The sequence below is a fragment of the Gobio gobio genome, assembly GCF_949357685.1.
Source record: "Gobio gobio genome assembly, chromosome: 22".
Classification (NCBI taxonomy): Eukaryota; Metazoa; Chordata; class Actinopteri; order Cypriniformes; family Gobionidae; genus Gobio; species Gobio gobio.
The window spans coordinates 47626883-47639264 of record NC_137118.1 but is presented as its reverse complement, the minus strand read 5'-3'; the positions used below and the strand labels follow the sequence as shown (position 1 = coordinate 47639264).

At 37.8% G+C, this 12382-nt stretch overlaps 1 protein-coding gene across 1 annotated transcript in view; it reads right to left on the bottom strand.

Annotated features, from left to right (window-relative positions):
- Positions 1-12382, bottom strand: part of glis3 (GLIS family zinc finger 3) — a gene marked incomplete at both ends in the record, with an annotated part of 76341 nt that continues 63959 nt past the window's right edge. Inside the window, 3 exons of the mRNA XM_079805217.1 lie at positions 1-107; positions 8895-9056; positions 12127-12239. Coding sequence (XP_079661343.1) covers positions 1-107; positions 8895-9056; positions 12127-12239 — 382 coding nt within the window. The remainder of the gene's footprint in view (positions 108-8894; positions 9057-12126; positions 12240-12382) is intronic.

Below are 12382 nucleotides of genomic sequence, written 5' to 3'. Positions count from 1 at the left end.
TCATCCTTCCGTAAAGACGCATGAGATCCGGCTCGGGCATCTCGGGATGTGAAGATAATTATCCTCGGACACCGACGGCTCCTGTTCTCCGGCCGGGCAGTCGAATACTAGAGTCAAAACACACAAACCTTTCATTCAGAAAGTACATCAATGGACATTTTTAAAAAGGTTTCTACTTTTTTTATCAAAGGAAAAAATGCATCTTTAGTGAGTGTGTAGCGTCACCATTTGAGCAGAAACATCTGCAGAGTTCAGAGCACAGGGAGATATTTTCTCTTTAAAGGGTTAGTTCACCCAAAAATGAAAATTGTGTCATTAATGACTGAGCCTCATGTGGTTGGACACCCGTCAGACCTCCGTTCATCTTCAGACACAAATTAAGATATTTTAGTGTAAATCTGATGCTGAGAAAGGCTTCAGATAGGCCTCCATTGGCATTCAGTACATTTACACTCACAAGACCCATAAAAGGCACTAAAAACGTTGTTACAAAGTCCATCTCACCACAGTGACTCTACAATAATTATATGAAGTGACGACAATAGTTTTTGTGCGCAAAAAAAATCAAAATATCACCTTTATCCAGCTTGTTCTTGTCTTCCGTGTGTGTCTCCACGACGCATGCGTGAGAATATGAGCAGATCCGGCGTTCGGGAATCCATGAAATGCTCACTTTAGGCCTATTTTGAGAACTACACCGAGACCTAAAGCACGATCAGTGTAGAATTCAACAGCTGAGATACGCGCGTCTTCCTCTGCTCGTAAACAAAATCTCTTCTGGGTCATGTGTCCGAACGCCGGATCTGCTCATATTCTCACGCATGCGTCGTGGAGACACACACGGAAGACAAGAACAAGTTGGATAAAGGTGTTATTTTGATTTTTTTTTGCGCACAAAAACTATTGTCGTCGCTTCATATAATTATTGTAGAGTCACTGTGGTGAGATGGACTTTGTAACGGCGTTTTTAGTGCCTTTTATGGGTCTTGTGAGTGTAAATGTACTGAATGCCAATGGAGGCCAATCTGAAGCCTTTCTCAGCATCAGCTTTACACTAAAATATCTTCATTTGTGTCTGAAGATGAACGGAGGTCTGACCGGTGTCCAACCACATGAGGGTGAGGAATTAATGACACAATTTACATTTTTGGGTGAACTAACCCTTTAAGGACTACAACAAACGGCTGGTCGGGACCAGAGCCATAGAGAGAGAGAGTTGCGACAACTCCATAGACTCCACTTTTAAAAGGTAAGACGTTTAATCAGTAAGATTTTAAATTATCAGCACATCTTAATCAAAATAACTTGTACGTTAAAGCCTGCTTGTGTAGATTATTCAACATTAAAAAATTTTATCTTTTAAAAAGAACATCGCTGTAACTACATACTCATGCTACATACACATATCGATGTGTAGTAAAATGATTGAAAATCAATGCATTTATTGACTATTAATTACCAAAAATCGCAGATCTGTCACTGTGATTTTGCCCGCCAAAGCACTTCCTGGAACTATTCGAGGTCTACATGGATCACGTGACTATCAAGCGGTTTGAACTTTCGTTGTTGCGACTCTCTCTCTCTATGGCTCTGGTTGGGACTACAACGAGTCAGTGGCGCAAAAAGTGGGTATGCGCTATATGCGGCGCATAGGGCCGCAGCACCTTGGGGGCGCCAAAGCGATGGTATGAGAATTTTTTTTTTATTTATTTTTTTATATTTTCTATATGTAGCTGCTGTTGTCTGTTTCTAAATAATTTCTGTATTTCCTCAATATTATATAACATTTTAGAATACTAACAGGCTAGAGTAAGCGCCCTCATAAGATTCCATAATAGAATATTGGATAACAATGGAATATCGCAAGTGGGCGCGCCTGCGGCAAGCCAAAGTGTTCATATATGCTTGGGCGAGCGTCTGATTGCGCATTGACACGTCAATAGCATATGATTTGACAGCAAAACGCGCGTCCTTGGCGCGTGATTTACCACAAAAACGATGCAGGTTTTTATATCAAAGTGCACGTCCTCGACGAGTGATTTGCTATTTAAAAAACCGACGCGCGTTTTCCGTGACCCCAGTGCGCACGTTAAGAACGCACGTTATGAACAATATTTATATGGTAAATCACACGTCGAGGACGCGCGCTATGAGTCGGACAAAACGCAAGTTATTTAGGCTAAACAGGTAAATCAAACAGGCAGTGCAAACCTGTGTTTGAAGTATCCAAACAGACTAAAGAATGTGCTCTTTGTGTTCTCAAAATTGCATGCTCACTTTTTGGGGCACACCTCTAATAAAGTAACGTTACATATTGTTGACCATCTTTTTAAGCAATTACACTATTTACCACGATACACTATGGCTGTTATAAGAATTAAATTAAATCAGCATCAACAAAATCCATCTTACCATTTATCAAAATCCACCTACACTTTAATTACCTCTCTTCATCAGCAGATATTCTCTGGCTCATCTTACCCCACACCAGCGCTCTAGAGATCATCATGACAGAATATGCCAATCAATGACTGAAGATGTTTAACTCATCAACTCTCCCTTCGGAAACGTCCTGTCTCGTTCTACATGTGTGTGTGTGTGTGTGTGTGTGTGTGTGTCCTGTCTCGTTCTACGTGTGTGTGTGTGTGTGTGTGTGTGTGTGTGTGTGTGTGTCCTGTCTCGTTCTACATATGTGTGTGTGTGTGTGTGTGTGTGTGTGTGTGTGTGTGTCCTGTCTCTCTACATGTCGTCTCTTCTTCTGGAGTCTCTCCATTAATCAGTACGTTTACATGGACAACAATACTCCGATATTAATCTGATTAAGAACATACTCTGCAGTGTTTCCCCTAGAATTTTTTCCAGCAGCGGTGCTGTTACGTGCCGGAGGTTGTTACCAAGCCGCTCGTCGGGGGATCCGGGGGCCCGGGGGCATGCACCTCCGGAATAAAAAATAAAAAAAAAACTTAAACCATGACTTCTGGCAAGTTTTGTGGATAGAAATAGACATTTTGAACATTAAAATCCAAATTAAGCTTTTCATTAGTTTAAAAGGTGACTATCTTATAGCCTATTTTACTTCAATAACCTGCAGGGACGTGCAGAAAGTTCCTAAGGGGCAAGGGCTCGAATGTAAGAAAGGGGCAATATGTAAAAAAAACACACAAAAAACCCCAAAGTGTTTGGATACTTATTTTATGTTTTTGCAAAAAGTCTCATGCTGATCAAGCCTGCATTTATTTAATCAAAAATACCAGAAAAAACAGTAGCCTAATATTGTGAAATATTATTACATGATGTTTTTTTTTACCTTAAGTTTTTATTAATCAAATATATATATTGTTGTTTTGATTCACATTATGGCTCAATCGTCACCAAGTTTATTAGATGCTGCCCCTTTAAGACGCAGATCTAAAATCATTCTCCCTTTTACGCCCATTTAAGCTAAACTGTGTTTAAGTGAATACTCTCCAAGCCTGTCATTTTGAGATATAGGCTATTTTGTTGTGTATTTGATGGTTTAGTCGCGCACACGAAGCATATGTGCAAGTCGGTCCGTTTCGCAGCGTGCACACCATGACACACACACACACACACACACCCGCCTTGAACTTGGAAACAGCGTCTATTGCGCGGATTATTGTGCTTTTAATTTAATCAAACACGTTCTGCAATTTAGCCAAAGTGGAGAGTGCATTTGAAAACAATCACGGATTGTGCTGAATCTGACGTTAAATGCATGTTTGGGCAGAAATGACAGCGCGCGCTGTGAAGGGAAGGAAGTTGTGCTAGACGATGCGCGAGCATAGCTTATAATAGTTTTACCTCATATCTTCTTTTTTTAATCATTGGAAGCGAAAATAAGATTAATATCACAGCCCTGTGATATTGTGAAAGTGTAAGCAGACTACATTTTTGTTTAGTTCTCTGGCCATCGTCAATCTCTCTCTCTCCTTTACAGTGTGTAAGTGAATGTGATATTACTGATCATGTGAAGATTTTGCAGTGGCGCTGAAAATCCAGCGGCGGAGAATACATTGTAGGGGAAACACTGCTCTGATTAAGAAACTACCATGTAAACAGCAATTTCTAATTACCTTCATCCAGTTAAAGCTCGAATGAAACAAAAATCGAATTAAGACATGTGGAGTACGCCTATTTTAGTCACATTATCGAAGTGCATTGTAGACATGTACACACCTTAATCTAACTATTAACGCTGTGTAGGATTCATGATTCTCATGAAGAAGAACTTGCTGATTCATAACGCTCCGAGCCGCTGATTCGACTCTCTGATTCATAACGCTTCGAACCGCTGAATCGACTCTCTGATTCATAACGCTTCGAATTGCTGAATCGACTCACTGATTCATAACGCTCCGAACCGCTGAATCGACTCACTGAATCATAACGCTCTGAACCACTGAATCGACTCGCTGATTCATAACGCTCTGAACTGCTGAATCGACTCACTTAATCATAACGCTCTGAACCGCTGAATCGACTCACTGATTCATAACACTCCGAACCGCCGAATCGACTCACTGATTCATAACGCTCCGACCGACTGAATCGACTCACTGATTCATAACGCTCCAACCCGCTGAATCGACTTGCTGATTCTGTGTTTTGAAATCGTCATCACTATATAAGTCGTTATTTAAGGTTTTTTTGCGCACAAAAACTATTCTCGTCTTCATAAAGTTATTGTAGAGCCGCTGTAGTGAGATGGACTTTGTAACTTTAGTCTTTAGTGTCTTTTAAGGGTCTTGAGAGTGTAAAGTTGAGCCAATGGAGGCCTTTCAGAGCATCAGATTTACACTAAAATATCTTCATTTGTGTCTGAAGATGAACGGAGGTCTGACGGGTGTCCAACCACATGAGGCTCAGTCATTAATGACACAATTTACATTTTTGGGTGAACTAACCCTTTAACGCTGCCAAGTTGGGACTTCAGCGTTCAGCAGCAGCTCACTGACCTCGAGAAGGCCAAGCTGGCTTTAGAAGAGAGGAGACTGGAGGAGATGAGGTTTGCAAGGCCCTCCATTTTGTTGCCAATTATCCTGCCAGATGATTCAGATAATATTGTTTAATGTTGGTTAATCATGACTACTTATATGTTTTAATAATCTCTTGTCCGACATGAAATATTATTTTCTGTTATGTAGTGAGGACTCATCCCATTGTGCAATGTCTTTTGCAAATCCTAGGGAACAAACAACAAACTCAAATAATTTCGATTCAATGGTTTGATGTCCTTGTGTTTGTTGAACCTCTCAAAGACTAAAGCTCTATGAAATACTGCAGTAGAAGCTTTCTGAAGTGTTTCAGGTTTAAACAGCTTTTTGTAGTTCTGTAATGTCCATAATACAGCAGTGCTTTCATTCCTTCATTTATTCAGTGTTCAGTCATGTAGTTTTTATTTAATTTATTTATTCATTATTATTTCTTTATTGAATTATTCAAAATGAATTTAATCAACCAAAAAAATGGAAACATTTATAAAGAAATATACATAAAAACAATATTAAAGTAATTTTGGACAGGAGTAAAGTTTAGGTGCAGTTCGCCGGTTGTCCTGCAGGGGACCTCACAGCTCTGTCTGCTTACGATGGATTTAGGGAGTTACGATGACTCCAGAGCACTCGTAGTTCTACGAAGATTTTCAAGTACAACTTAAGTTACGATGCTTTTGGGAAAATGCCCGTAAGTGTAAGATGATTTGTGTGATCGTTTTTACGATCTACTTAGGCTTACGATATTTTTGGGAAACGGCACGTAAGTGTAAGATGATTCGTGCGATCGTTTTTTACGATTTACTTAGGCTTACGGTGCTTTTGGGAAACGGCCCGTAAGTTTAAGATGATTCGTGCGATCGTTTTAACGATCTACTTAGGCTTACGATAATTTTGGGAAACGGCCTGTAAGTTTAAGATGATTTGTGCGATTGATTTTACGATCTACTTAGCCTTACGAAGCTTTTGGGAAACGGCCCGTAAGTGTAAGATGATTTGTGCAATCGTTTTTATGATCTACTTAGGCTTACGATGCTTTTGGGAAACGGCCTGTAAGTGTAAGACGATTTGTGCGATTGATTTTACGATCAATCGCCCATAAGTTTAAGATGGCCCATAAGTTTAAGATGATTCGTGCTATCGTTTTAACGATCTACTTAGGCTTACGATGCTTTTGGGAAATGGCCTGTAAGTGTAAGATGATTTGTGCGATTGATTTTACGATCTACTTAGGCTTACAAAGCTTTTGGGAAATGGCCCGCAAGTGTAAGATGATTTGTGCAATCGTTTTTACGATCTACTTAGGCGTACGATGCTTTTGGGAAACGGCCCGTAAGTGTAAGATGATTCGTGCGATCGTTTTTTACGATTTACTTAGGCTTACGATGCTTTTGGGAAACGGCCCGTAAGTGTAAGATGATTAGTGCGATAGTTTTTACGATCTACTTAGGCTTACGATACTTTTGGGAAACGGCACGTAAGTGTAAGATGATTCGTGCGATCGTTTTTACGATTTACTTAGGCTTACGGTGCTTTTGGGAAACGGCCCGTAAGTGTAAGATGATTCATGCAATAGTTTTTACGATCTACTTAGGCTTACGATGCTTTTGGGAAACGGCACGTAAGTGTAAGATGATTCATGAGATCGTTTTTACGATCTACTTAGGCTTACGATGCTTTTAGGAAACGGCCTGTAAGTGTAAGATGATATGTGTGATCGTTTTTACGATCTACTTAGGCTTACGATGCTTTTGGGAAACGGCCCGTAAGTGTAAGATGATTAGTGCGATAGTTTTTATGATCTACTTAGGCTTATGATGCTTTTGGGAAATGGCCCGTAAGTGTAAGATGATTTGTGCAATCGTTTTTACGATCTACTTCGACTTACGATGCTTTTGGGAAACGGCCTGTAAGTGTAAGATGATTTGTGCGATTGATTTTACGATCTACTTAGGCTTACGAAGCTTTTGGGGAACGATCCGTAAGTGTAAGATGATTCGTGCAATCGTTTTTACGATCTACTTAGGCTTACGATGCTTTTGGGAAACGGCCCGTAAGTTTAAGATGATTAGTGCGATCGTTTTAACGATCTACTTAGTCTTACGATGCTTTTGGGAAATGGCCCGTAAGTGTAAGATGATTCGTGCGATCGTTTTTACGATCTACTTAGGCTTACGATGCTTATGGGAAACGGCCCGTAAGTGTAAGATGATTCGTGCAATCATTTATCTACTTAGGCTCACGATGCTTTTGGGAAACGGCCTGTAAGTGTAAGATGATTCGTGCGATTGTTTTTACAATCTACTTAGTCCTACGATGCTTTTGGGAAACGGCCCGTAAGTGTAAGATGATTCGTGCAATCATTTATCTACTTAGGCTCACGATGCTTTTGGGAAACGGCCTGTAAGTGTAAGATGATTCGTGCGATCGTTTTTACGATCTACTTAGGCTTACGATGCTTATGGGAAACGGCCCGTAAGTGTAAGATGATTCGTGCAATCATTTATCTACTTAGGCTTACGATGCTTTTGGGAAACGGCCTGTAAGTGTAAGATGATTAGTGCGATTGTTTTTACGATCTACTTAGTCTTACGATGCTTTTGGGAAATGGCCCGTAAGTGTAAGATGATTCGTGCGATCGTTTTTACGATCTACTTAGGCTTACGATGCTTATGGGAAACGGCCCGTAAGTGTAAGATGATTCGTGCAATCATTTATCTACTTAGGCTCACGATGCTTTTGGGAAACGGCCTGTAAGTGTAAGATGATTCGTGCGATTGTTTTTACAATCTACTTAGTCCTACGATGCTTTTGGGAAACGGCCCGTAAGTGTAAGATGATTCGTGCGATCGTTTTTACGATCTACTTAGTCTTACGATGCTTTTGGGAAACGGCCCGTAAGTGTAAGATGATTCGTGCGATCGTTTTTACGATCTACTTAGGCTTACGATGCTTTTGGGAAACGGCCCGTAAGTGTAAGATGATTTGGGCAATCATTTATCTACTTAGGCTCACGATGCTTTTGGGAAATGGCCCGTAAGTGTAAGATGATTCGTGCGATCGTTTTTTACGATCTACTTAGGCTTACGATGCTTTTAGGAAACGGCACGTAAGTGTAAGATGATTCGTGCGATCGTTTTTACGATCTACTTAGGCTTACTATGCTTTTGGAAAAAGGCATGTAAGTGTAAGATGATTCGTGCGATCGTTTTTACGATCTACTTAGGCTTACGATGCTTTTGGAAAAAGGCATGTAAGTGTAAGATGATTCGTGCGATCGTTTTTACGATCTACTTAGGCTTACGATGCTTTTGGGAAACGGCCCGTAAGTTTAAGATGATTCGTGCAATCGTTTTTACGATCTACTTAGGCTTACGATGCTTTTGGGAAACGTCCCGTACGTGTAAGATGATTCATGCGCTCGTTTTTACGATCTACTTAGGCTTACGATGCTTTTGGGAAACGGCCTGTAAGTTTAAGATGATTCGTGCGATTGTTTTACGATCTACTTAGGCTTACGATGCTTTTGGGAAACGCAGCCCTGTTTAGTTCCTGTCTCTGTGAAGCCCCTCCTTCTGAAAAGCACTGTGCTCTGATTGGTCGGCTGGAGCAGTGTGTGGTGATTGGTGTTTGGGAAATGTCCCGCCCCTTACCATAACCGGCAGTTTCAACACACGACTAACTAACTCAACCAGGCTCAGCCCCTTTATTCTGCTTATGAATTATTATAATGAGGACTGTGGAAGAAAACTCAAGAGTACAATGGAGTTCAGAAACACTTTTAGAGAGGGACGTTGAACATGTAAACAAGCAGAATCGGTCCTTTTATAATAATTACTAAGTTAGTTTCTGATGATTTCTAGTTTTTGTGTGTGTCTTTACCAGTGATGGTTCTGTGGACCAGGTCGAGCTCGGGCTGAGGCGCGTCTGAGGAGCCCAGATTGTCCTCAAACATGGGCAGCTGCATCATGGGAAAGGAAGAGATCTGCTTGGCCTGAGGTGAGTCTGTGTATGAGAACACGGTCCGCACATCCCCGGAGAAGCCTGAGGGTTCAAGCACAAACATCACACTGAGTCTCGGGCGGCATGAAGGAGATTTCCTGAGCTTGGAAAACCTTCAGCACGATGAGATTTATACATGCATTAGCTGATCTATTTCAGACTCCTGCCATCTGTTGCTCTCGAGTCTGTGAATCACCGGTTTGTTCCATCTTAAATATGCATTCTGCATCTGCTCATGGCACATATGGCTTCTGCGTGTGCTCTTATAGACGCACACAGATCTGCTGCGGCCCATTCATCAGAATCTGACCCGTGAGGCGGGAAAGGCCGTGTTTCAGGCACTGTGTTCATTTACACGCGAACCGCTCACGATCCACTTTAACGTGTGTTTGGGAACAAACCATCTTCACACACATGTAGTGAGAAGCATGGGCATCACTAGGCCCTTTTTAGGGTGGCTTCAGTTTCAAACTTCTGTCCAGCCCCCCTAAAAAATGTGTGATTAACCTTTATAACATATGAAACTGGCGGCTTTGTCTCGTCTTTTAATCAGCGTTAGTGTGTTCTTCAATCCGTCAGAAGCAGAGGTGTGTGTGTTGATCTGAGCTCTCATTGGTCTGTCACCGCTCGTCAATGTCAACATATTTGAGAAAACCAATCAGATCAGAGTAGGCGGGCTTTATGTTCACAGAAGCTGCTGAGGCTGAGGGCGAAGATATGCAAGTGCGAGATATGAAGCTAAACTAAACGTTTCATATCTGAGCAGCTTCTGTAAGTCAGAAATGTAAACAAATGACAAAAATATTCAGCCAAATGAATAAACGTTTGTCTAATTTCACCATTTTGATTTGAAATAGGCCTATATGTAATTTATAATATAATTAACAAACAAGAAATATTAACAAAGCCGTTTTCTTCAGATTAGGCATAAGATTAATAGTAATAAATGTGTGTATATTGTAAATTAATAATTCCATGTGTAGCTCTCAGTAAATATTAAATCTCAGCTTTTTTCAGCCTGTATTGGGCATAAGATTAGTAACAATATGTGTGCATATTGTGAATTAATTTATTACATTTAGTTACCTAGCTTTCCTGTCAGCCTTCAGTAAATGAACATGTCTGTGAAAATGATTCATAAAACATATAAATATCAGTTAACATATGTTTACTTTCTTCACTGACGAAAATGGAAAAACTTTATCAGTCATATCTGCCCACGGACATGGGTTTTCAAGCTATTGTTATCTAATATTTGGCGTTCAGAACATCTTAATGCACATATAGATCATAGAAATCTAAATGTTCTCCAGGGGCCATGCCCCAGAACCCCCTTAACCTCAAATTTGGGATCTCAGTGATTATAAACCTGCCTACAATGTATGATTAAGGGATTTACAATATGGTCATGCAGAATAAAGCATTAATATTTGCTTTATAAGTAATAATAAACAGCCACATATCCTAATATGCATACTAATAAGCTACTAGTTAATAGTGAGAATTGGACCGTATACTAAAGTCTTACCATTTTGTTTTCCATACCCTCACTGAGGCTCAGCCGCCCTATAATGAAAACCCTAGAATCTGGTGAGAAGCAGTTATTGACAAAAGCTCCTGCGGTTTTACGTCAAAATAAAAGTTTGATGGTTAAATGTTTGAAAATGATTAAATTACGTCATAAATATTACAGTTGTAATGTAAATAGTTATTAATATCTACTTAAATACTACATTTAACAGTGAAAGGTTACAAAAGTTTGTTTTTATTACATTTATTTTATATTAAATATATGTATTTTTATTTAATAATAATACAAATAATAATATTATTTATTAAATAATAATAATTAATTAATATTTTATAGCCATATTTATATATAATCTCAATATTGATAGCTTTCTAAAATAATATATTTTTTTATTTTACAGTGAAATGTTACAATAGAAATATTTATTTTCCTTTTATTAAATTTATTTTATAAATAAATATATTGATATATATTTTTAAAATAATAATAACAACTAATTAATTTTATTTTATAGCCATATTTATATAAAATCTCAAAATGTTGATAGTTATTAGTATCTTTCTAAAATACTAAATTTTACAGTGAGATGTTACAATAGTAATATTTATTTTGTTTTTATTAAAAAATTATATTAAATACATGCATTTTCAGTTTTATGTAATAATAATAATAATGCAAATAATAATATTAAATAATAATAATAACAATCAATTAATATTATTTTATAGCCATATTTATATATAATCTCAAAATGTTGAGTTATTATTATTAATATCTTTCTAAAATACTCATTTTTTTAATTTTATAGTGAGATGTTACAATAGTAATATATATTTAGTTTTTATTACATTTATTTTATATTAAATACATGTATTTTTTATTTAATAATAATACAAATAATAATATTATTTATCAAATAATAATAATTAATTATTATTATTTTATAGCAATATTTATAAATAATCTCAAAAGGTTGACTTATTATTATTACTATCTTTCTAAAATACTAAATGTCTTATTTTACAAGTACAATTACAGTTACAATATTAATATTTATTTATTTTATATAAAATATATGTTGTTTTATTAATAATAATGCAAATAATGTTTATTAAATAATAATAATTAATTAATATTTTATAGCCATATTTAATCTCAAAAAGATGATAGTTATTATTAATATTATTACTATCTTTCTAAAAATACAAAAAATAATAATTTACAGCGAGATGTTACAATAGTAATATTTCTTTTGCTTTTATTAAATTTATTTTATATGAAATATATTAGATATATGTATTTTATATTTAATAATAATGCAAATAATAACAATATTTATCCGTGTGCGTCTGAGGACATGCACACTTTGGTCAGAGCGGTAATAATGTGATTTAAGGCGCAGTGAGCGATTTCTGAGAATGCTGTTGATATTTGAAATCTGCGATAACGTTTGATCTGAGTATCATGTTCACATGAGGTAAAGTTTAATCGCAACATGGCCAAAAGCCCATTATTACAGCTTTATGAGTGTGCATGTGAATGTTGTTATCGTATATGAAATGGATTGAGACAGTGACGTACTGTCCTGAAGTGCAGGCTGGGATGTTCTGGGATGGCTGGAGTATCTGGGCAGTTTGTGGCTGTTTTGGGTCAGGCTGTGATGAGGAGATGAAGACGACACAGGAACCCTACACCTGAGGAATCACATCACAATCATCAATCACATATTTACATTTACTCATCCTCATGTGCGTCCAACCCTTTTCATACAATACTCTAACCCTACCTTTACGATATGGTCATGGTATTTATGCAAAACCTCAAGGATAGATGATTT